This window comes from Dermochelys coriacea, chromosome 1, assembly GCF_009764565.3.
Source record: "Dermochelys coriacea isolate rDerCor1 chromosome 1, rDerCor1.pri.v4, whole genome shotgun sequence".
Lineage (NCBI taxonomy): Eukaryota > Metazoa > Chordata > Testudines > Dermochelyidae > Dermochelys > Dermochelys coriacea.
Genome location: NC_050068.2, coordinates 158,737,772 through 158,764,463, shown reverse-complemented (window position 1 = coordinate 158,764,463; position 26,692 = coordinate 158,737,772). Strand labels below are relative to the sequence as shown.

Sequence of the window (26,692 nt, the reverse complement as noted above, 5' to 3'; positions counted from 1 at the left end):
TTCCCCAAAATTCTCAGGGCAAATTGAGGCTCCAGATCAGAGATTTGAAATTCAAGTTACACTGATCACAGAACGGGCGACCCAAGCAGTGGTGGATTTAGAGTTAGTGGGGCCCTGTTTGCAGTTTCATTTTTGCCCCCCCCTTGAGACCCAGTCAAGAAAAAGAATATTTTTTTCTTCATCCTCCTCCTATATTAGTAATAGGAAATAAATGAAAATAAAGTGAAGTACCTTGATTGGGGCAGGGGTTTGGGGTGCAGGCTCTAGGAGGAAGTTTGGGTGTGGGGTGCAGGCTCTGGGCTGGGGAAGCAGTGTGGGAAGAGTACGGGCTCTGGGAGGAAGTTTGGGTGCAGGCCAACAGGAGCTGTGGAGTCAGCACTCAGGGTGGGAGCAATGCTCAGACACACCCCCTAGGGGCTGCAGGGACATGCCGGCTGCTTCCTGGAGCGGCGTGGCATAGAGTGAGGGAGACAGCGTGGGTAGGAAGCTGCCTTAGCCCTGCTGCTGGCACATCTCAGCGTGCTGCCTAGGACAGGAGCAGTGCAGGGAGCTGCCTCCCCCCACCCAGCCAGGAGTGCAGAGATGTGCCAGCAGCCAGCCACTTCCGGGAGCAGTGTGGGACCACTGGCCACGGCATGTATGTAGCCTGCCTGCCTGCGCCCTGCCACTCCACCGGCCGGGACTCGGGGGCAGGTTGTCAGATGAGATTTGTCCTGCATTTTGGGGAAACCCCCCTCCCATTTGTTTCATGGTAAATCTGCCTCTGGACCCAAGCAAGATAAACATTCGCTACAAAATTAAATATCAACAATGCTTCTTAAGAGATTTCAGGTGCTGGCCATCAACCTAAGCCTTGAGGCTTTAGCACTTTTCAATTGAAGATCTTAACATTTTATCTTGAACTATTTCTCTACACTCTGGGGCAGGAAAAAATTCCATTGGTCATTCATGGGAAATGTAAGTGAATCAACATCTGTCATTAAAATTAAAAATGTAACCGGTAACTAAAAATCCCGTCTAGCAGACAATCTTGTGTGGTACTTTGAGTGATGAGTGACTTGAAGTTAGCAGGAAGAAGACACTAACCTAATAGCCAAGTTTTTAGAATTGGAATCCTAAGTGAATCTTTTGTTTTTGGAGGAGGAGGAGGAGGAGGAGGAGGAGAAAATAAGTGGTTTTTTGGAGATGAAGGAAGGAAAAGCTGGAGTGTGGGGAAGGAACCTCTCCTCTATTATCCATGTTGGCTCTTGTTGCTGCCTTCAGCAATTTTCCTTTGAAATAATTGCCTTTGTAGACAAGCACGGAGGCTGTTCTTTAGCATGCTGGAAGGGAGCTCCCATGAACAGAACCACCAACTCCTTGCCCTCAAGCCATATACATAGCTAGCATAATTTATCAGGCTTGAGCTAGCTTTGGAGTCTAAGAGGTGTAAAATTTGTCTGAACACTCCATTGTGGAGTTAGCAAGAATCACCCAGCAACCACTTAACCATGTAAATGGAGCCACTGAGACACATTCACAAATATGGGGTTTCTTGGTTATGAATGGGTCTGAAGTTACAGCAAGATCAAAGATTCTGCCTTCCACTACCTCCCCTACACGAGAGTAACCTCCCTGTATAGTTAGTGCTCAAAGAGTTTTTAGAAAGTGACCAGTGGATTTGAGTGCCCACTTTGAGAAGCCCTAAAGCATTTTCAGAGGGCAGGTGCTCAGCACTTTCTGAAAATAAAGTGCCTAAAAGGGGGTCTCAGGGCACCCGAAATCATTAGTCAGTTTGAAAATCTTGGACAGTGTTTATAGTTAGCCCAATTGATCCAAACAAGTTCTTTTCAATAACAGCAGTCAAAGATGAGAGAGCTGTAACTGGCCCTTCTTTCTGATAGTGCAAAATTTGCCTGGCATTCAGAATACATTCCTCAATGATTTTAAAGCGCTAATCACCTGGATATCTAGGTGCTAATACTACCACACAGAACACTTAAAAAAATTAAATCCAATTTTATATATACAAAGAGATCAAGAGTTTAATACATGCGTTTAGTTATTCAGCAAGACATTCAGTACAAGTTGCTGGTGCTGGGGAACACCATCACTTTTATATGCACCTACATAAAGAAATGGAATGTTCATTCTAATTGATGTTATTTAATCAAAGGGCAAAAGACTATTCCCAATTTATTATTACCCCATCAAGCTGCAATATCCTACATTACAACCTGAGAGATCAATTATCCTCCTACTATAGTGATCTTCTCTACTCAGTGTTGCTTTGTCTCCCCACATGCTGGTCACTAGTGGGGGTAGAATAAGAAATGAGCTTCCATCTAGGATTATCTCACATAATTCCAATTAATATACATTTTATAGTACTGCTCAAAAATTTGTTTTTTTTAATTCAGCGTTCTGTAACTAGGACTACCCCAGCAGAATGCACTGTATCAGAAGAATATACTAGCAGATGGGCTAGCTTCAAGCAGTATGTATAGTTATCTAATCAGCTGAAGGGCTATTCTAACAACTTGGACCTTTGGCATACCTAAAAAGGTTGTTTCTGATTTGCCTAAAGGTCTTTTTCAAGATATCAATCTGACTGTCACTTCATTCTTTGAATTTTACTTTTTTGCAACCCACTGCAAAAGGAATGAGGCTGTGTCAAATGCATCCTCTATCACAATAGAGACTCTCCCTCAAAACACACAAGAAACAGACCCAGATGTTAACTGACATGTGCCCACAAAGTGAGCTTCAGTGATTTGAAGAAACTTGATAACCCATTGTTCAGTTTTGTAAGTCCCCCTCCCAGTCTTCTTATAAAGACAACGTTGATTTCCCTTGTATTGCAGTCAGAATGAAAGCTATTTGAGAACCTCTATATTGTCATTTATCTCCTTTTGTTATGCCCCAAGGATTGCACTCTGTGATGAGGAATACAATTTTAACATTGACCAAGTAATCCTTGCAGTTATGCATTTTCTGAGAAGAATCTAAACAAAGTTAACTATTACTCCAGACAAAGATAGTGACCCAGAGGGAAATCAGAAAGAATCAGGAGTATTAATCTCTGGACAACCTACATGAGCAAAACAGCTGGAATGCTCTCAGGCAAGGAGAGACCCATCCCATTTACAAAGAACTCCACCACACAACTCTCTAGCAAGGAATACCAGTAATATCATCAGAACAAACTGTCACTGGCTGAGCAGTGATCCAGAAGCAGGACAATTACCTAGCAGCTTTTCAAATCTGGGTTTTACATACTAATCCTTTCAATTTGTGTCATGCCACAATACCCACTTCTGACATCTGTCTTCCACTGCTCATTTCAAGCTTCTCCACCAATTTTCAGCAGCACAATGCTTTGAAAGACATTTATGGTTGATTTCAAAGTAGCAGCCGTGTTAGTCTGTATCCGCAAAAAGAACAGGAGGACTTGTAGCACCTTAGAGACTAACAAATGTATTTGAGCATAAGCTTTCATATATAAGCTTTAATGGGCTACAGCCAGTGGTGAGCTGGATTGCACCGGTTCGCGCAAACCAGTTCCTAAATTTTGAAGCAGTTTTTAGAACCGGTTGTTAACCCACTTCCCTGCAGGGGGTGCTGAGGCTTTGAAGGGCTCTGGCCGGGAAATGATGTAATTCCTCTTCTGGCCGCCAGGGGCGCTGCACTGCAGGAGCCATGTGGGCTGCTGCCTGGCCCTGGGGCACGAGCCCTGGTGCTGCTTCTGCTCCACTGGCCCTGGGGCTGCTGCTGCTGCCTGGTCGGTCCCCGGCTGCATCCTGCTGCTCCCCCCGTGAGCACCCGCCGCCCTGCCCGCAGCCAGTCCCTGCCTCCAGCCATCCCCTGCCCTGCCTCTAACCACCCCCACACCTCCTGCCTGCCCGCAGCCTGCCCCCGTCTCCAGCCACCCCCTGCCCTGCCTCCAGCCCCCGCCGCACCCCCTGCCCTGCCCGCAGTCAGCCCCCGTCTCCAGCCACCCCCGGCCCTGCCTCCAGCCCCCGCTGTACCCCCCGCCCGCCTCCAGTCCCTGCCTCCAGCCACCCCTGCACCCTCTGCCCTGCCTGCAGCCAGCCCCTGCCCTGTATCCAGCCAACTCCTGCCATACGCACCCCCTGCCCTGCCCAGCCCACAGCCAACCTCTGTCTCCAGCCAACCCTGCACCCCCCCTTCCCTGCCTGCAGCCAGCCCCTACCTCCAGTCAGCCCCTGCCCTGCCCACAACCAGCCCCGCATCCCCCTGCCTCCAGCTGGCCCCACGTCCACTGGTGCCCTGCAGTTCCCAGGGCAGTAACCCTGCACACCTGCTTCAATGGAAGGGGGCAGGGGGCAGCTGGGACCCACACATGTGCACACCCTAGGGTGACCAGACAGCAAGTGTGAAAAATCGGGACGGGGGTAAATAGGAGCCTATATAAGAAAAAGACCCCAAAATAGGGACTGTCCCTCTATTAAAAAAAACAAAAACAAAAACAAAAAACCACACACTTTAGGCAGAGTTAACATACATCCGTATTTTCCTGGACAGGTCAGGCTTTTTGGTTCTTAAATCGCTGTCTGGGAGGAATTTTTAAATTTTAGAAATTCCTCCCAAGAAAATATGGATGTATGGTAACCCTGTTGGTACAAAAAAAAAAAAAAAAAAAAGACATACTGGGGCGCATCTCTTAAATCAGAACTTTTTATAGGGAACCGGTTGTTAAGATTTTGGCAGCTCATCACTGGCTGCAGCTCATCACTGGCTACAGCCCACTTCATCGGATGCATAGAATGGAATATATCATATTACTAACATCTTATTGACCCTCAAAATGGAATGTGGACAAAGTAGATAATACAATGTTTTTTATTGTGCTACCACATATTAGCATGAATGAAGGAATTTTTTTGGCTGCAAACAGTTCTCAATCCATTGTATGCTGGCAGACTCAAACACTGTTCGCCGTACTGGCTCACTATGGCATTGTAACTAAACCCCCCAACTTAGTGGTAGTTAGAGATGGAAGACAACCTTTTATAGGCAGTGAGAGAACATTAGCTAGTCCATTTAAGTTCTCTCAACTTTTCTCAAGGAGTGTTACATGAACATTGAACTTCTACCCACACATTCACCAGAGATTGACAAAGGAGCTTTGTTCACTTTTACATCCAAGTAACAATGCAGCATTCTCTACCAGTATGACGTTTCCTAGTACTATAAACCCAGATCCCACTGTAGTGTGTGTGTGTGTGTATGGTTTAACTGAGAAGGATCCTTTTTCCCCAGAACCCATCACAAAGAGTCAGATACCAATATATCCTGTCAAAGAGTCCCCTTTCATGACCTTTACATACACAACCTATAACGGGAATGTGATATCCTCAACAAACAAGTGCATATAAGAACCTCTGGGATTTCTCCCTTAGAGTTTATTCCCCTTTGCCTCCGATATCTGCCTATAAAAGCCATTCTAGCCTCAGGGCTAATACAACTTGCTTCGTTCACCACTAGTCCTTCAGATTAGCTTGCTCTACTCCTTTCTGGTACATACCCTCTGTTGGTGCTCTTGCTTGGGCTTCCATTGATCCTCTTCCCTCTTTAGAGAAGAAAGTCAAAATAGGCCCAGTTCTACCCCCTGGTACATATGTACATCTCCCCTTAAAAGTCAACTGGGAGGCTCAGGCAATAAAGTTTCTAGGAATGGAATTTGACTCAATATCCCCAAGATGACTTGGCTTTAAAAGAAAAAGTATCTGTGGCTGCACATTCACTCCTCATTAAAAAACTTCACCTAGCTCAATAATCAGAGAATTGCCAACTACCACCACCAGAATTTGTCTACAGAAACGCAGCAGAGACAAAGATGTTCCTAATAAGACCACCATTCCATTACTACAGACCCATATTTGAAATTTGGTACCAAGCCAGTTAAAATAAATTCTATATTACAGACATTTCCCGGACCTTTTCCAAGTTTATTTTTAAGATTCCAAGAAGAGGATTAGACCAAACAACAACAGTTGTTAATCCATGGATTACTTTCAGGCTAGTTTGAGCTAGCTTTAAAATCTGTAACCAAAGAGTTAGTGTTATATTTTGTATTGCCTCTCCCCAATCCCACCCCAAATTTCTGAGCAATACAACAGTTTAGGAAAGTCTCAAAAAGGAAAACCCACTCATTTAGTGGCAGCGTTACTTCTACAAACTCCTGAAGGAGATTGGTGGCATGCTGTGAGACTTGTAGGAACAGTCAAATTAAATTCAACCTTAAAAAACACAAAACAAATCAAGTTTTCAATACCACTATAAACATTTCTACAATTTATTGTAGAAAACTTGCAATGCAAGAAGAGGTTCTAAAATAATCACATTCCTCTGCAATTTTTTAATAGTATTTTAACACCTAGGAGCCCTAGTCATGGCCCACAGTCCATTGTGCTAAGAACTGTACAAACAGTGAACAAATTACATTCCCTGTCCCAATAGGCTTACAATTCAAGCATAAGGACTTGTCTTCACCTATAGCACTACAGTGGGGCAGTTGTATCAATGCAGCTGCAGCACTTCAGTGAAGATGCTCTTACACTGACATGAGAGCTTCTCCCTTTGGCATTGTTAATCCACTTCCCCAAAAGCCGGTAGCTATGGAAGAGCTTCTCCCATTGACATAGCACTGTCTACACGGGATGGGGGGGTAAGTCTGTATAACTACATTGCTCAGGGATGTAGATTTTTCACACTCCTGAGTAACAGTAGTTATACCAATACAGGGCTGTAGTATAGACCTGGCTTAAGTGACAACAGACAATTAGCTAGACAAACAGGCTTACAAGTAAACAATGAGACAGTATTGATCAGCATTACAGGCTGTGATCTCAGCATACCAGCAGCCTGGTTGTCAAGTATTTTTGTAGGCATTGCAGCAAAATGTTGGAAACCCAAACACGGCAGCAGTGAAACTGAGTTCACATATTTTCACCTTACAAAATGCAAAGAAATAGCGAGGAATAGAAATGAATACCCAACATAATAATCTAAAAAGATGTTAATATTAATGGCTTTAAGATCTAGCGAGGAAATGCATCAGCTTTGAACGTCTTAACCAATACATGTACAACTTTAATTTACAAAACACATTTTTCAAATTAAGAGCATCCATTTAATTGTTTAATTACTTTGAAATCAATGGATGAAAGATGTTATCCAATTGCAAAATATAATATTAAATATGAAGACCAACTTAGTGAAAACTCATAGAAGGTTAAGAAATTTCCCCATGTCAAACCTGGAGACAATTTTATTTATTGTTTCAGATTCCTGAAATTTAATATTTGAATACTGCTTCTCTCCAAATTCCTGAGCACTTGGAGAGAATAAAAGCAGCAGCAAATTGAGTAAATTAAATTGACAGTCCTTTAGCCTAATCCAATATTGAAAACAAAACAGGTCTAGAAAATTTGCTAATTCTAAGGAGTTATTTTGTGTTCCATTGAAGTAAAAATAAAAAAGCCTAAGCAATTGTTTGAGTATATCTAATCAAATTTACCCTTTAAGGTTTTCGGTGTTCTCTTTTATTGAAATCATCTTAATTCTTTTATTCTGACCTAACAATTACCACCTCAGGACACCACTTGGTGGGAAGAGACCATGGGCATCCACCCAACACAGAGCAACCCACTTCTTGTCCCCTCTCTCCATGCATATCCTAGGAATCGCAGAAGATTCTGCAGGCTCAGGAAGGGAGAGTGCACACCATGGAGGTGGCTGGCGACCCTTCTCACAAGAGAGGGGAGCTCCTTGCACGGAGGGTCTACACCATACACTGATCCTGGGGGAAAAATCTGGACTAGAACAGTTACAACACTCCACCTAAGTGCCCTATACCATGTTACAACTAAGCTAGGGCCTTGTCTATAGAAGAACCATTTTTAATTGAACAAATTTGTTCCCTAATGAGGGCATGAAACCACCAGGATAAAAGGAAACAAAATGGAACACAAGAGGCAGCTGACCCTTTCTTCTATTGCCAAGGAATAGACTGTCCTCTTTCCCAGCGGATGTGGCCCCTAACCACGCATAGACCCCAATCCTGCAGACTTGGGCATACTAGTCCAGTGAAGGAAAGCCAAGTTAAGCCGATTTAATGCTTAACAGCAGCTCTGGGAAGTGGCTGTAGCTAGCACAGTTTACCTCTATAACAAAACAGCACCTGTGGTCCCATTCAGACTGTCAAGTCAACCATGCAAACTAACCCGGTTACAACATGATAAATCTGACCTAGTTAAAATATGGCTTGGACTTGAAGCTGTATGGGAACAGATTCTGCAGTAGCCACGCCCTAACCCGACTCATGTCACAATCAGGTCCCCCAGCACAATGGGTTTTACCAGGAAAATGGGACAAAAGCAGCTCCACCTCACATCCTGCTCCTTCCTCATTTGCACTTTGAATGGAAAGTGCCAGAGCACTTCCCACTCAATGCCGCCTTTTGTTGACCTCTTGAACAGCAGCAGGTGGAGCCCATTAGCAGCACAAGCCAACACATGCCCAATTAAGGCAGGGCAGAATACTTTGGCAATGGCTCCCAGCTAATAGGCAAAAGCCATACTGAAATGGAGCTAACGCAATATTCTTAGCCTGCCTCAAGTGGCAAAGCAGCATAGCCAGTGCCTGAAGGAGGCCAGTCCAGCGCAGTGCACAGAAGACAAAAGCTGTTGGCCTTGTCCTCATTTAAGTAGGACAATGGCCACGTATAGACGGGGAAAGTTTAGCAGCTGGGGGTATGTCTTCACTGTGTTTAATCACAGTCTCTACGTACACTGTTTGCACACCAGGTTATAATTTAGGCTCCATTCACATTTGTTGGCCACACTAACTATATTGTAGCCAAGTTTTTTTTTTTTTTTTTTTTTTTTTTTTTTTTAAAGAAGTCAGTGTTCTGGCCCATAGCTCTGGCCTAAATTGCTTTTTGTTTAAAACCAATTTACCGTGATAGAGCAAACAGTGTGATAAATCCAGTCTGACCACAGCAGCATTGAAACTGTGCTTAAATGCAAGTATAGTGGTTTATCCTGGGTAGCCCAGGTCAAAAATTTAAGGTATTAGGGGAGATAGAGAGTCAAAGAGGGTCTTGCCAGTTCCTCTTATGTTTCACCACATCATTACATACTGTACCTGCAAAGTCACAAGTTATGCTCTCGCTCACAGCAATAATTTTTATATACTGGAGAATAAGAGTCCTTAATATTGATTATAATAAGCCTGATGCCTGTACTAAAGGAATTCTGTAAGAGCTATGGCAGTCAGCCTCCAGTGGGCAGGGGAGAAGCTCTCAGCCCTACTGAAATTGCTCTACACTTTTAAAGATCCAACCTGTGTCCCTTACTCTGAAGTCAAAGTAATGGACTTCTCCCTATGGGAGTTCCCCCAAGACCAGGGCTGGATCTTTAACATGCAAAGAGTTAGTATACAAGCATTCCACAAGGACCCCCACTTTCCTAGCAACATACTTAAAATACCTTTACAAAAAGGAGGGATAGTTGAAGTGTCTCATAGAAATTGAGGGAAGGAAGTGAAGATAAGAAACCTGCTCTGGATGTTGAAGAGTTAGACAAGTGGTTCTTAACCAGGCTCTGCATACCCCTGAGGCTATGCAGAGATCTTCCAGGGGGTACATCAACTCATCCAGATATTTGCCTAGGTTTATAATAGGTGACATGAAAAGCACTAGTGAAGTCAGTACAAACTAAAATTTAATACACAAAATGAGAAAGCAAGCAATTTGTCAGTAATAGTGTGCTGTGACAATTTTGTATTTTTAGGTCTGATTTTGTAAGCAAGTAGTTTTTAAGTGAGGTGAAACTTGGGGGTACACAAGACAAATCAGACTCCTAAAAGGGGCACAGTAGTCTGGAAAGGTTGAGAGCCACTGAGTTAGAGCATCTAAAATGCTAGCCACAGGAGTGGACGTTACCAGTCAAGATCAGTCAGCTTCCCTATTCTACAATATCTATTGTGGGATGAGTATTTTTGAAACAAATGCCTTTATTTCCGATAAGCACACTCAAACCTTGCAAGTGAGCAATAGTCCAACTAAGCATTACTAAATAGCAATGCTGCCAACTCATGATCTTAAATCGCATCTCATGATTTGTTTCTTCTTAAAGTTTAGCTCCTGCAGTCATGTGATTATTAGGACTGTTGATTAATCGCAGTTAACTCGTATGATTAACTCAAAATTAATCGCACTGTTTAATAAATTTCCATTGGTATTCTATTAAATATTTTGAATGTTTTTCTACATTTTCATATATTGTGTTGTAATTGAAATCAAAAGTATATTTTTATTACAAATATCTGTACTGTAAAAATGAATAAATACTATTTTTCGGTTCACTTCATACAAGTACTGTAGTGCAATCTGTCGTGAAAGTGTAACTTACAAATGTAGATTTGTGTGTGAGTTACATAACTGCACTCAAAAAACAAAATGTAAAACTTCAGAGCCTACAAGTCCACTCAGTCCTACTTCTTGTTCAGCTAGTTAAGACAAACAAGTTTGTACACATTTACAGGAGATAATGCTGCCCTCTATTTACAATATCACCAGAATGTGAGAACAGGCATTTGCATGGCACTTTTGGAGTCGGCATTGCTAGATATTTACGCCAGATATGCTAAACATTCATATGCCCCTTTATGCTTCAGCTACCATTCCAGAGTACATGCTTCCATGCTGATGACGCTAGTTAATAAAATTTGTGATTGAACTCCTGGGAGGAGATTTGTATGTCTCCTGTTCTGTTTTACCCACATTCTGCCATATATTTCATATTATAGCAGTCTCCGATGATGACCCAGCACATGCTGTTCATTTTAAGGACACTTTCACTGCACATTTGACAAAACGCAAAGCATGAGAGATTTCTAAAGATAGCTACAGCACTCGACCCAAGATTTAAGAATCTGAAGTGCCTTCCAAAATCTGAGAGGGACAAGGTGTGGAGCATGCTTTCAGAAGTCTAAAGAGAGCAGCACTCCTATGCTGAAACTACAGAACTCGAACCACCAAAAAAGAAAATCAACCTTCTGCTGGTGGCATCTGACTCAGATAATGAAAGTGAGCATGCGTCAATCTGCACTGCTTTGGATTGTTATTGAGCAGAACCCGTCACCAGCATGGATACATATCCCCTGGAATGGTGGTTGAAGCATGAAGGGACATATGAATCTTTAGCATATCCGGCTACAACAGTGCCATGAGAACGTCTGTTCTCACTTTCAGGTGACATTGTAAACCAGAAGCAGGCAGCATTATCTCCTGCAAACAAACAAAACTTGTTTGAGTGACTGGCTGAACAAGAAGTAGGACTGAGTGGACTTGCATGTTCTAAAATTTTAGATTGTTTTATTTTTGAATGCAGGGGTTTTTTGTGCATAATTCTACATTTGTAAGTTCAACTTTCATGATAAAGAGATTGTACTACAGTTCTTATATTAGGTGAATTGAAAAATACAATTTCTTTTGTTTTATTATTACAGTGCAAATATTTGTAATCAAAAATATAAAGTGAGCAGTATATGCTTTGTATTCTGTGTTGTAATTAAAATATATTTGAAAAAGAAGAAAACATCCAAAAATATTTAAATAAATGGTATTCTAGTATTCACAGTGTGATCACACAATCATGATTAATTTTTTTAATCGCTTGACAGTCCTAGTGATACGAGAATCCCCACTTCATTTAAAAAAAAAAAGTTTTGAAACCTCATAGTTATGAGGAAAAGCTTGAGTGACATGACATGAATAGAATTTAAGGGCTCCACGACCAAAACAAAGCATACCTAACCCCTTCCCCCACCACAATCTCATGATTTTTAAGCTAATCACATGATATTTTGGTGACCGACTCAGGAATGCACTACAGTTGTAGCTGTAGTAGTCCCAGGATATTAGCGAGATAACGTGGGTGAGGAAATATCTTTTATTGGACCAATTTCTGTCGGTGTCTCCCTCACCACAGAAGTTGGTCCAATAAAAGATATTACCTCACCCACTTTGTCTTAGGATTTCTGAACATTTGAGGGTGACAATAATGTAACAGTTACTAGGAGGTTTTCTGCAGTACATTTTCAGGGTAATGAAGTCTTCACACTACAGCACTCTACTAATTCACACCTCACTCAACAGTAAAGTTCTTCTACTGCCTTTCCCCTCCCCTGCAACAGTGTTCTCAAAGAGAGCAGGGAAGATTTCCAAAAGTGAGTGGTGATTTTGGAAGGCTTAACTTGTGACTTTAAAGGACCATGGTTTTCAGACAACTCCAAGCACCAGTGGCCAAAAACGTGGCCCTGTTAAAATACTGAAAGTTGGGCACCTAAGATTTTTGCCCATCTATCTACAAAAGCAATCAACATAACTGCGGGTAGTTCATACCTACATATTTGGCTCAAGCAGCTTACATTTTATCAGTAATTACACACCAACTCTTTAGTATTGTACTACTAAATCGTATGAAAATTATGAACTGATATATAGTCCAACAATAGCTTAGTGGTTTGAGCATTGGCCTGCTAAACCCAGGGTTGTGAGTTCATTTCTTGAGGGGGCCATTTAGAGCAAAAAAAATTGGGGATTCATCCTGCTTTGAGCAGGGGGTTGGACTAGATGATCTCCTGAGGTCCCTTCCAACTCTGATATTCTATGATTCTATATAGCACTTTTTTGTAACAAGATAGGCCAGGGTAGATTTTGAAGCAATTTTTAAAGCCTGTACATCCTTCACCAGCAGAATGTGAATAATTAATATGAACAGTTACCAAATGCCCCTTTGAGTGTAAGGCTAAAATCCTGCAAACGCTTCTGGGCAGAGAAGCGCCTACAGGATATGGACTCGTAAGTCCCCCCACACAGCTGTCCAAAGGGGACCTCTTTCTAAATCCAAGCCCTTTTCCTCCAGCACAGACAACTCCTTCCTGCCAAAGCCACCCCATCCTCACCCAGTGTTTTCCCCCAGGAATTGAAATGGTGGGGTGGGGGTGGGGGTGAAGGGTGAAACTATGAGAGCGAAGGTGGGCTGTATGGTGCTAGTTGGAGTAGATGGCTGCTGCAGTGTGTATAGGAGAGACTAGGGTTATACTTTTCTCTGAGCAAAGCTTGTGCTCCACTAGGTCTTCCAGAGACGTTTGCAGCTCCATCAAATGCACAAGTAGCCATCTGTTCAGGGTCCCATTGACAAGCATTTAACTCTAAGATGTGGGTTGTCACAGATGCAGCCAATCTGTCCTCTATAACTTGAGCATCTAGAAACGCATCTACTGGCCTACCGTGGACATCAAGATAACGTACACAATGACTTAATACTTGATGACCATTTGCATTGGTGCATTCATCAGCCATGTATGCAAATTTTTTGAATGTGGTGAGAGAGTTCTTCACTTTTTCAACGGTTGAGTCTTTCAATGTTGCACCAAACGTATCTAGCCAGTCAGTTGAGTTTCTTGCAGAAAGATAGTGAGCAATTTGCTGGTCTTGTTCGGAACCAGTGTTCAACTTCAGGATGAACAAGGTGACAATGCACTTAACATTGGCTTCCAGTTTGTAGTGCGTGGTATCTCTTGCTTAAATAGAAAGTATGCCATGGCCATGTTTGTTCGCATGAACCATGTTGTGTCTCTAACATTCTTAACAGCCTCATTAACACTCACCGGTGTTGTCCTTGGTCAGTGGAGACTCGGAGTTCAGAGGTGCTTTCACATGAGTTCATCTCAGGTTGGGGGCAAGAAGGCACCTTGCTTGTTCCTCCAGCTGCCCACTGTTCGCTCTGGCCACTGTTCTTTGTGCCACCATTCACTCCATCGCTCTGTTGCCAATGGCCCTGCACTGTCACCTTCTGTTGCCACCTGCCACTGTGACCTCTGCGAGTTGGTCTCTTGAGTTTCCACCAGCTCTAAGTGATTTTAGCTGAGCTCTCAGGGGGGGAACCTTGTTGCTATTGCAGACTAGGTCATCTCTTCCACAGAAACACTGTCCCACAGCAGGTCTAAGCACTTAGACCTGATCAGTGATTTCAGCTGTAGTGGTCACTTAAAGCAAAGATTATCTATGGAGCCTAATCAGCTCTGTTTTTAAACAGTGGAGAGGGGCAGGTCACATAGTACTTGTGACTCAGGCAGACCATCAAGCAAAACTCCTGTCCCCACCCTCTCTCTCTCGATGCCCTCAATCAATCAGCACAGACTAAGTACAGTTCTACTGCCCTTTATTCATACAATAAGAACAACATCTCATTACACCTCCTCCCCCTCCCCGCGCATTCAAGTGACTTTCAGAGTAGCAGCCCTGTTAGTCTGTGTTCGCAAAAAGAAAAGCAGTACTTGTGGCACCTTAGAGACTAACAAATTTATTAGAGCATAAGCTTTCGTGAGCTACAGCTCACTTCATCGGATGCATTTGGTGGAATGCATCCGATGAAGTGAGCTGTAGCTCACGAAAGCTTATGCTCTAATAAATTTGTTAGTTTCTAAGGTGCCACAAGTACTGCTTTTCTTTATTCAAGTGACTTGTAACCCAACCCCAGCCAAAATCCATCACTTGGGCAACACAGCTCTGTTTGGTGGAAACCTAGGTAGATTAGGTGTGAATGTAAATACAATCTGGTCCTGAAGCCTTCCTCCCCAGCCCATCACTAGCTGGCAGGGAGAGCTCATTTAGACTTTGCTTACAAATCATAAATTTGAAATTATTAAGTTGGCCAACATCACCGAAATGAATACACTGACATTGTCAAACAGCTGTACAAGGAAGTTAGTCTATGTTTATACTTTTCAAATCTATTATACTTTTTCAGATACACGTATGTTATACACCGTATACGCTTTTAAAATATGTATTAATGTTTCAATTTCAATTCAAATTTCCAAACAATCACTGTATTGGCAACACTGCAGGTAACTAGTTCACAAAACTGGGGGGGTTGGGAAATCCCTGTCCCCAGCTCTCTCCTGAAGGACAGGCAAGTAACGTACAGCAGTGCAGGCTAACAAGCTTTTTCGTTTTAGCATCTGTTGTTCTCGTCAAAACATTTTGCTTGTTAAAGCAAATTGAACTTGCCTATGAGAGAGTACTGTTGCAATTTAACTACAGTATTTGCACTCGTGCCTCGCCCTGACGACTCTGTAAAGCTGCTAACCTATGAAAATAATCACTGTAAACATGCACTGCAGAAGTACTATACCAAAAACTTAATGCAACAAAAAAAATAAAAAAATCCACAGGTAACAGGAAGGTGTGGAATTCTCTTGCAAATCACTTTCCGTTGCTAATAACCAGACATTTCATCCGAAATCTTATCAGTTAACAGAAAGGAGTTAGATAGCTTCGTGTACTACACTTGCTCCTACAATCCCTGGCAATTTGTGATTTTGTCATTTTCCTGTTTTACGCCGTTTTTCTCTCCACTCTTGCTGCGAAGTCCCACGCAAATAGGAGAAATTGACCAGAAACAGAGGAAACAGTGAACTCGAACTATGTATGAAGGGCTTTGCAAATACACAGAGCAAACAAACTGGAGAGAGAGATGAGGGGGAAAATATTTCTCTCTTTCAGTCCCAGCAGTCTTGGGTGTTACTTTTAACAACAGCAGAAAGATTTAGACAGAAGTGTGAATTGGAAGTTGACTGTCCCCTTGAAATAGAAGTAATTGCGCACACGCCTTTTTGTAAAAAGGAAAGGAGTACTTGTGGCACCTTAGAGACTAACAAATTTATTAGAGCATAAGCTTTCCTGAGCTACAGCTCACTTCATCAGAGGTGAGCTGCATCCGATGAAGTGAGCTGTAGCTCACGAAAGCTTATGCTCTAATAAATTTGTTAGTCTCTAAGGTGCCACAAGTCCTCCTTTTCTTTTTGCGAATACAGACTAACACGGCTGCTACTCTGAAACCTTTTTGTAAGCTGCACATTTCAGCAGACGAGTCGCTTTGCGTGTGTCAGTGCAAAAGAGCTGCACTGATAAACTGGCTTCATTTGCTTCCAAAGCAAAACGGGCGGAAAAGAAACCCAATCATATTCTACTCCCTTACCATCTTCAGCTTAGAGCTCCACGTGCAATAGTCTCAATCAAAAAGCATTTCAGTTTTTAAGTACATTGGTGGAATGAAGAGCCATGCTCTTCAGAACACCACAAGCCCCAAACCTGTCATTAAAAAGCCCCTCTGGATTTTTGCATAGTCCAACGGCCATACGATGAATTGCAACTCCTGTAACTCTTTGCAATACAGTCTCTACAGCAGCTATCAGGAAAAGTGAAATTCTATGCATACATTCTTTTTTAAAAAAGTCACATTTAAAAGACCGTCAGAAGAATAGGTTATTCTACCTTGCTTTTAGCTAAAAAAAGGCCAGCCCTTTTTCGTTAGTGATCGCAAATGGTCACTTACTACAAGTAAACCTTTTCTTTAAGGGAACGTTTAGGGCTTTTCAGCTCTCAGCTAGAACTCTACATGCCAATGTCACAGAGACGCCTCATCCCGTGCACACACATTTAATACGAGAGCATGAACAGTGCCCGCGGTAATTGGGACAGGCACTTACTTTTCATCCACATGAAGACTTGGGGAGCACTTGATTGCTAGCCATGTTTTCCACTGTACATGTCGCACTTTGTAAACCTGCCCAAATCCACCCGAACCAATCTTCTCCCAGCTAACAAATTCACTGGAATCGAATGTTTTCAGCAGCCCCATTTCCCAATGGGAACCGCTTTCCTTTTCCATGGTGTCCGCTTATTCCTCCCAGAGTGATTTCTCCAGCCGCTTGAGAATTTCTGACAGACTGCTTCCCTCTCTCCCAGTCCCCACTTGTTTGCTGTTCTGCCTTTCCCTACCCAGGTGACTAAGGTGTATTCATTAACCAAACAATTACATCACTTCCTGAGTTCACTTCTTGCTGCTCTGCTATCTATGTAATCTGAGCAGACACAACAGTTCCAATCAGACAAGCCATTCCAAATGTGGGTGTAGTTAGGAGTTTTTACCAGACAAAGGTTGTAAACCTGTTCTGGAAAAAGTGAGTTCACAGCTATCATTTTGTATTTTCTTTATCTGTCTTATAGACAAACATCCCTACATTTCCCTGGAGCACTAAGCAACTTTTTTTTCATTACATCCCTAAAAATAAAACAATACTGAATATTCACCTCATTCCTAACTCATCAGCATAGTTACAAGGGCAATTTATAACTGTTACATTATTTCCCCTCTCACTTAATGTAAACCTGCATGCAGTATGCATGTGTGCCATAATCTAAAACCAATAGAACAGGAGGACTTGTGGCACCTTAGAGACTAACAAATTTATTTGAGCATAAGCTTTCATGAGCTACAGCTCACTTCACTGGATGCATGCAGTGGAAAATACAGTGGGGAGATTTTATATACACAGAGAACATGAAACCATGGGTGTTACCATACAGACTGTAACAAGATGCTCAAATAAATTTGTTAGTCTCTAAGGTGCCACAAGTCCTCCTTTTCTTTTTGTGGATACAGACTAACACGGCTGCTACTCCGACACCTGAAACCAATAGAGTATATTAAATATGAAAAATGTAACTTCTTCCTCCTTAGATTTCAAAACTCCTTATCCCCCAATAGCAAGATCAGTTAAAAAAAAAAAAAAAAGGTTCTGATCCTGCAGAGTCTTACACATTTGCTTAACTTTATGCACTTGAGTAATCCCATTGATTTAAATAGGATTACTCATGTTTAAAGGTAAGCAGCTGTGTTAGTCTTTGCATCAGGGCCAGATATATTAAACAAAACAGATTTCCTTGCCTAAATTGCACACCTTACGCTATTAAAACTTAATAAAACTAGTTTAATATTCACTCTTTATGCTGCATGTTTCAATGAAAATGTACTAGTCAATTTTGTGGGTTTTTTTTTGTTTTGTTTTTTTTAATAGCCATGTTCTAGAAAGTTTCACTTCCCAGGTCTCAGGCACTAGCACAATGCTGAAGTGTTTGATTTGCAGATATTGCAAGGAATAGATTTTCTCCCTACAGATTTTGTGGCCAAAAAGGACCATTGTGGTCATCTAGTCTGACCTACTGCATAACACACTCACAGTTGAAAAAATTAGTGATTTTATTGCAAATCACACAATATTTGCTGTTTATCTTATCTCAGAGCCACAGCTCCTGTCCTCAGATGGTTACATGAGAGCCTCAGGCTTCATTTTTTAAAATGAAGTTTTAGTTTGTAACCCTCCTGGTCCTGGAGAAAAGTTTGTAAATGTGACCCCTAAACACTCAAAAACCAAAAGGAAATAAAAAGAACCCAATATTTTTAAATCACCTTATTTTTAAGTCTATCATTATTTGGGGAGTCTGACATTTTTTAATCATTCAGGTTGGCAGTATGGTAACAGAGGCCATACAATGTCACCCAGAAAATTTTGTTCAGCCCTGATTCTGCAAAGCTCTCTGTGAGGTATGCATCCATGAACAATAATTTGTTGGATTAGGTGTTTTAACATTGTTCAGCCTGATATTTTTTAATCTTATTTAACTGGTCTTAGGTTTCATTAAAGCTTATTTTTACAAAGTGTCAATTTTGGCCAAATTTGACCTGCCAATGTCAGGTAAGAATGTTTAATGTTTTAAACCTCTTATTACCAAGTACAATTTAGCCAAATTATATTGTAAATACTCTACCATTCATAAGATATTTCATCTATCACTTACCAAAACAGAACCGTTGTTGGTATGTCTGCATATACATTTCCTATGACCAACAGTCATTTTAATAAAATTGTGGGTTTGGTTCAGCTGAGTTCTGACAAAAATAAATGTAGATGCACACAAAAATGTAATGTTTTAATCATAATGGGACAAATCCTGAAATTGTTGCTCATGACCTGATCCTGAAAAGACTCTGAGCAGCACCATTGACTTCAACAGGTATAAAGCTAAGCCCTTTTCTGATATTAATTGACGTCAATGGAAGTTTTGCCTGAGTAGTAAAACTAGGAACCAGACAGTAGCTGTCTCCTCAGAGTGCAGTCAAGGGAGAGGGGTGCTAGGTGCCCCAACAGCCCCCATGGTGGAGCCATTCACTCAGGCCAGGTCTACACCACAAACTTACACCAGTATAACTATGTCACTTGGGGTATGACAAATCCACCCCCGAATGACATAGTTATACCAACCTAACCCGCCGTGTAGACAGCGCTATGGCAACAGGAGAAGCTACCTCGTCAGCTTACGAGCATCTTCACTAAAGTGCTACCATGACGCAATGGCAGCCTTTTAAATGTAGAACTGCCTTCAGTCAGTCTCTGGGCTTTCCTGAGGGCAGAGACAGCTCAGCTCCTTGTATCTTTTTCATGACAAAGGCACAAGGGTAGGAGGCAGGGCCATGCTCCATCAAGCCAGGGAGAATATGCTACACTCCCTGAAGGAGTATAGCAGAGGGCATGTTTTCATTGCTTGCTTAGTCACTGGAGACAAAGGCCTAGATCCTCAAAAGGACTTAGGTGGTGTTGCAACACTGCATGGGAGGCCAAGGTAGGAGCCTCCCATATAACCTTTAGCCCGGTAGTTGGTGTATTCACTGAGGATGCAGGAGATCCTGGTTCAGTCTCTTCTGCTGCCTGATAAGGAGAAGGGAATTGAATAAGGATCTCCCACTGTCAGGTGAGTTCCTAACCACTGGACTACCAGAGTGCGCTTTGCTCTGCCTCAGTTAAAGAGGAATGGCTTCAACAGGAGAGACTGAGACCACGTCTACGCTATCACTTACGTCGGCAAAACTTATTGCTCAAAGGTGTGAAAAAAAATACATCCCTGAGCAACATACATTTTGCTGGCATAAGCGCTCCTGTGCACAGAGCTATGTTGGCGGGAGACGCTCTCCCACCGACATAACCACCGCCACTCGTTGAGCTGGTTTTATTATGTTGACGGGAGAGCTCTCTCCTGTTGGCATAATGTGGATACATGAGCACTCTTACTGTGGCACAGCTGCCTCAGTCCAAGTACAAGTACGCTTGTAAATGTACACATGACCTGAGAGACCCCCCAGACAGAGTATCCCATACCTCTGTGATTGGGGCACTCACCTGAGAAGCAGGGAACCCTGTTCAAATCCCGTCTCACCAGGAGGAATTGAACTGGGGTCCACAAGCACAGACTTTCGTTTTTCTGGGTGGGTGCTCCGTCTCCACTCCACCCCGAGATCCCATCCCAATCTGCCCCTCCCCCCAAGGCCCCACCCTTGTTCCACCTCTGCCTGCCCCCACTCGCCGCTGAACATCTGATTGGCAGGTGACTGGTGGATGCTGAGCCCCTACTGGGGGGTGTCTTGCCTCCTCCCCCAAGCTCTTTTGTGTGGAGCTTGGTATGCTCTGAGCTCATCTACTGGATAGAGCCCCACAAGCTAGGTAAGTGGAAGCACACCTATCTTCCCCTGGTTTGATGATTGCAGTGGGGCTTAGGAAGGAGACTGAGCATATGTGCTGCTACCTTGGGCAGACTTCCAGCTGCCTTAGGCAGAAATGTAGGTGCCTAGAGAACTGTTATAGCAAAAATTTAGATGCCAAGGGAGTTTAGACACCTACAGAGTTAGGTGGCAGCCAAGCAGGAGTTTTGTGGATCGCAGTGGTGCTTAAATCTGGGCCTTAAGCACCTAAGTGCCTTTGCAGATCTAGTCCTAGTTCTCTCACTCACATTGTTCAACTTAACGCCATCCCAGTGGAGGGCTGTGGCAAAAAACTACCAGTAGGCCCAACTAAAGTCCTCAGAAACTGGCTACCAATTTGGTTATTCTTCAAAATGTCATGCTTTGTTTGCAGTTAAAAAAGCAAAGGTCTGTTCAAGTGACAGAAAAGGTTTTACAACAGTGACACACACACACACACACACACCCCTCTCTCATGGAAGGGGAATCTCCAGTTCCATCATGGATAGTATCTTGACAAGATTTGGCCCTTTGCCAATCAGGTTGCATGTCTACTCAAGCAAAACTCTCAGTGAACTCACTGGGAGTATGAGTGTTTTGCTGGAGGAAGGGCTAATACTGTGGGATTTGACCCAAAGGGATGAAGGAAAAGAAATGAGGCAGTAGCCTTAATCCAAGCAGGGATTATCTGAGATATTGGGGGTGGAGGAAGGCAGTCTGCAACCTTTGTTATAGATTCTCTTCCCTGTGGTGCTCTGCACCTGAAAAAATATAAAAGGTGTGAAGGTCACATAATGTAGGGCAACAATCAACATGCAAATGTCACCTCATAAAGCAAATCTCTGGTTTTTAAAGTGAATACCAGACTATTGAGCCTATTGTTCTGGCAGCTAGTGTTTGAACTATTTAATCTGGCAAATTAAATATCAAACAGGAAGTGTGTGCTAAATCTATTAATTAGGGATAGCAGCCCAGTAGTCACCCGAATGAAGCCCTCTTTCCATTTTGTCTTTGCAAAGACCTGTGTTTAAAAGCCAACTATTTAAGGTATTTTAAAAAACAGCCTTAAAATGATTCAGGAACATCATGTTTGGGATTTAAGGGCTTGTCTATACACAGAGTAGTTCTTGAATGACCATTCTTGATTAACTTCATGTGTGGATACGCTCATTCTGAAATGACAATCCCTCATTTCTGTGGCAGGACCCTAATATTGAACCCAGGCCCACAAAATGGCATCCGTAGCCTCCACATCAGAGCAGTAACACTTCGCCACTCTCCTTGACCAGCAGCATTAATGCTAAAGGTCTACAGCACCACGGCAGCCAAGCCCCTGATTGGCTGGACAGAAAGCTTTACTAGTGGATACCTGGATTATACAAAAAGAAAAGGAGTACTTGTGGCACCTTAGAGACTAACAAATTTATTAGAGCATAAGCTTTCGTGAGCTACAGCTCACTTCATCGGATGCAAAATGCATCCGATGAAGTGAGCTGTAGCTCACGAAAGCTTATGCTCTAATAAATTTGTTAGTCTCTAAGGTGCCACAAGTACTCCTTTTCTTTTTGCGAATACAGACTAACACGGCTGCTACTCTGAAACCTGGATTATACAAAGTCTCAACAGGAAGAGGAAGTTGTCTGAGCAACAGGCCATTGCTACCCAGACCACCTTGTTGTCCTGCTGTCTCACCTCACCGTGCCTTGCCAGCTTGACTGACCTTGCCTCCCTATCTTGCAACCTGGCCACTGACCTCTGTGAGAATTCCAACCATTGCCCCAGACTGCCTTTAATACTAATTGATTTCCCAGCTTCCAGACCACGTGCACACCACTTGACCATGGCTTCAGATTGACTCTAGCCTGCTTTGGCCAGTAGGCATTACATCCTGTTACATTCACAGCATCTAGAGAAAGAAATTGGATAAAATCAAATACTTTTGCTGGACACTTGCAACATAACAATATTAATTACTTAGAATTCAGAACAACATCTGAGAACCCAAAAACAGAGAGAGAGAAAAAACAGCCTGTTCTCCAATGGAGGGAAACATCAGTCACCATGCTTTAAACTCTTTTTCCAGACTGCATGCTGGGCAAACTTTGCTACAAAGCCTTTAACCTGCAAATAGGACCCAGAAAGCCCTCCCCTCTTAACACGATAGCTTGCAATTCTAACCATCCCCAATACGCCACAGTTCCTGCTCGTCTTAATAGTTGGGTTAGTCCTACTTGGATTAAGAGTTAATCAGGAACAACTTCATGTGTAGACAAGCTGTTATCCAGTCTATGTAACCATCTTATCTTATTAAGATTACTCTTGCCCTCCCTCCTATTGTTTGTGGTGCTAATTTGTTGCTTCTTGTCTTGAATTGGACCACAGTCATGGAATCAGATCCGTGCAGGTAGACATATGTGCCCTCATAGAGCGCCAGTGAAGTCAGAGCAATTTGCAGAATCAGTGCCTTAGACTGTACGCTCTTTGTGGCAGGATGTACAGCACCTACTACAATGGGGCCTGTGGGCCCTACTCCAATAAATAAAGTAAAATACAAACATTTGCCTCACTGGAATAATTGGATAATGTTAGAACTAAGCTAATTATGATATTTTAACAAAAATATGAGTTAACTGGGGAAAAAAAATCCATCCAGATGTACTTAACTGAGAGCTAAAGAATGGCATACTGAAGTAGTGAAAGATCAAGGCCTAAAAAAGCAGCCATGTGAAATCAGGTCCTGTACATTCAGGGATCAGGTGCTTGCCAGCTCCAATCATGTTTAAACAGGAGTGTTGCTAACCAGGTTTCATCACCATTTGTCTGATCTAAGTATAAAAGTCTTTATCCGCAAAGAGCCATGTTATAAAATCATGCCATTAGAACCCAGTGCGCATGACTCTGAACCCAGTGCAACCAAAGCCCTAGAAAACCACACACACACACAAGCAATTATGCACCAAAGCTGCTTTATTGTTAGTAGACAGCTCTCTAAGACCATGATCCTGCAAAAGCACCTGCTTAACTTTATGGTGCGACAATTACAGCAATTTCCTGAAATATCTTAATTCATTAATTTTATGTAAGGTTGTGGGCCAGAGATTATATGCAAGTCCATGGGGGAGGGTGATTGCAGGGTGATTTTGGGGAAGGATGATTTGCCTAAGCACTGGGGAGTGACTAGGCAAATTCACTCTGATTGTAACACTACTAGAGAGGTACCACCACCTGGAGAGGTTCATGTATATTGGTTTGAAGTGGCTTCTCCAGGTACCAACAGACAAAGAAAGGACTTTTGGATAAAGAGTTTAAATTGACTCAGGACCTTCTTTCTGATCCAGCAAATGGAAAGGACCTTCTGTCCAAGGCAGAGCCCGAATCCTTAGTGAAGGGTTGGAAGGACGGACACTTGCCAGAACCTGAGGTTGGAGTGAGGGGGTGGTCTCTTTAGCATGTTTGTAGGTTCTTGTACCACTTTAAATGTTTTCTTTGTAGTGCTTTTACCTTAAGAATAAGCGTGCTTGCTTAGAAAGGTCTATGTGATAACTTATAACCGCTGGCAATTTCAGCAGTTCATAGCCTTCAAAGAGAGCAAAGCACAGACACTGGCCTGTTTAAGCAGTCTGGCTTGCTGGGGGACTGCCAGCGTAGGCAGGAAACTGTGCAGCCAGGAAATACCCCAGTCAAGAAGGAGAAAGATGCAGTTCTCTGTCCCCGGAAAGGTGATGCCAGAGGAGCCAGAAACCTAGAGTGAGTGCCCTTGATGGACCACAGAGGTTAATACAGGTGCAGTTGCTCTGAACTGTGACATACACAGTGTGACAGCCTCACAGTGTGTAAGGTTAAGCACATGCAGGACAGGAGCCTAGAGCTCCAAATTTTGTACACCCTGTTTAATCAAGTTTCATACTCCATAACATTATAGTACGCAATTATATTATAATTTGTAAGGAGTAAGGTGGGGGAATTTTCCTCACTAACACATTCATATTTCAATGTATCCAAAAATAAAGTGATTTAACATTGTTCTTCCGCCTCAACTGACTTATTCCCATATTGGCTTTATCTTGATCATCATGATGGGTGAGTTAGTTGTACAATACCGTTTCTTCCTAAATAAAAGCCACAGTAGGCTGCTTCATCCTGGTTTCTGGGTGGTGTACAGATGATGGTATATGCCAGGTAAGGTTTCAAATAGAGCACAGAGATTCTATTTTTTGCCACCGAAAAGAGAGCATTTTAGTCTGTTGGGCAATTTCATATGTACAATGTAAATATTTGCATGTCTTAGATGAGAATGATATCCTTTAACAAACACTTCACATGGCATTTTGCTGATAAAGGTACTCTTTCCTAACGCCTAGGTAATGCACAGGAACTCTTTGGCCTTAGAGCACTGGAATTTTCCAGGATGCCAAACAAGTGAATTCTTGAGGGGGTTGGGAGAGAGGGAAAGGTACATTCACTATCTCTAAAGTGACACTAGAACTACCTCACTGCAGTCTGGCCATGGTTCTAGAGCTCAGAAAGCCACCATTTATGCTGTCCAACAAGCTATTACCTCCAAGTTGTCCCTTTTTGGCAATAACCCTGGGAGATAGGACAAGAGTTCCACATGGGTCTGGATCTCTTAGGTAACCTGTTGAAATTTCCACTCACTGAGGGCCCCAACTCCTTACAGCAGCCTGATAAAGAGCAGATGCATTTGAAATCAAAGGTGCAAGAAAAGCCTGGGAACTTGATTTGGGCATTTTTTCTGCCATTTAATATTTTCTACATAAGCTTTTCTTCAAAAGAAAAAAAGTTAATGAATCTATAACAACATTCCAGAAATGTCACTCTGAAGCCTAAAATACCAGCTGAGTCAGTGTGAAGTGATGGAAACAGCCACAAGCAGGGTTGAGTGCTCTGTGTGTTCAGCACATCACCAGATTGATTCATCACCGCGTTTCCCTGTCTGTTAACATCCAGTTTGTAAGTTCTCAGCCATTTACACTTTATGAATTACACCTGTGCAGTGTACAGCTACAGTAAGGCAGGTATCTATGCTACGCCAAGAATCCTAGACCATTGTCATATCAGACGCAACTCAGCCAATCACCACCCATATGCTCTGTGAATACTAGTTTCACAGGTTGCATGAGGGAGACTGCAACAAAGTGATTTTTCTTGGCCCAACAGCCACAGTTCTTCAGAACCACCCACACAGCAGCAACACAGTCCGCACACACGATAATTCAAAAGACACATAGCCCCTCATTGCAGCACACACCCCATTGTCCACCCACCCACACAAATCCACACAACACAGCCCACCCACGCACACTCATGCTAACCCCAAATATCACTCTGAAGCCTACTCTGGCTGTTGAGTCAGTATGAAGCAACTACACACATGCTTGAGCTCTTTGTTTATTTAGAATCCCTCCAGGTTCAATCATCTGTTACCATTCAGCTGTTAACTTCTCAGCCGAGTTACACCTGTGTGACAGCACAAGAGTTGCATCATAAGTGAATTTAGTACTCCTGAGACATGCCCCGCTGACAGCACTGGAGAAAAGAGCTGCCACCCACAGAATAGGCACAGCAGGGGCAGCCGCACTGTAAGTGAGGCTGCCAAGCAGTACCATGGGCTACCAACACACAGTCATCTCTATCAGCTTGTTTAAAACTTACTCATGTAGCAAAATTCCAGCTTCTCATAGAGGCCTATAAGTGAGTTGACCAGACCCTTAGCTCTTACCTCAGAGCCTGGGTGAGTAAAAGGGCTCCTGATTATCAGTTCTTAGAGGATGTGACTCTAGAGTTCAGCTTGCAGTTGTACTGCTTAGAACTGACTCCCTTAAAACCATCTCAGAGTCAGCTCCCCACAAAATCTTCTTCAGCTCTCTTATAAACTGCTTGAGGTGCCCTACCTATGCCAGGTGTTTCAAATTGGCTCATTTAGCAAGCCTGCTCCAGGTCTCCTACAGGCAGCTCTCTCACAAGGCCCCTTAGATAATGTGTCCTGATTTATTTTAATTGCTCTTTTTCTATACTGAAGTGTATTGAAATAAGTTGACTGATTGTCTGACTACAATGGAGAAATAGTGCAAAGGACTGTGTAGCAAATGCTAAGTACCCAAAATAAACAAATTGAAAAAAGAAAGAGAGACAGCAACTACAACAGTGAAGTCCCTGATCTTGCAAGCAATTTTAAATGGGCTTAATTTTACTAGTGTGATTTAAGTTAAGCACATGTCTATGTGTTTGCAGGATTG

General features: G+C 42.7%; 1 protein-coding gene across 3 annotated transcripts in view; it reads right to left on the bottom strand.

Annotated features, from left to right (window-relative positions):
- The window catches only part of RIPK4 (receptor interacting serine/threonine kinase 4), a 48,651-nt gene extending 22,367 nt beyond the window's left edge, over nt 1-26,284 (bottom strand). Inside the window, exon 1 of one of the 3 annotated variants that reach the window (XM_038414777.2) lies at nt 26,176-26,284. Coding sequence is in view for 1 of the 3 variants with exons in the window: in XM_038414759.2 (XP_038270687.1) it covers nt 16,570-16,751 (182 nt within the window). In the remaining 2 variants the exon portion in view is untranslated. Of the gene's footprint in view, nt 1-16,569; nt 16,910-26,108 lie in introns of those variants that run through there. The other 2 variants (XM_038414769.2, XM_038414759.2) reach the window with 2 other exon arrangements.
- Nucleotides 26,285-26,692: the final 408 nt, after the last annotated feature.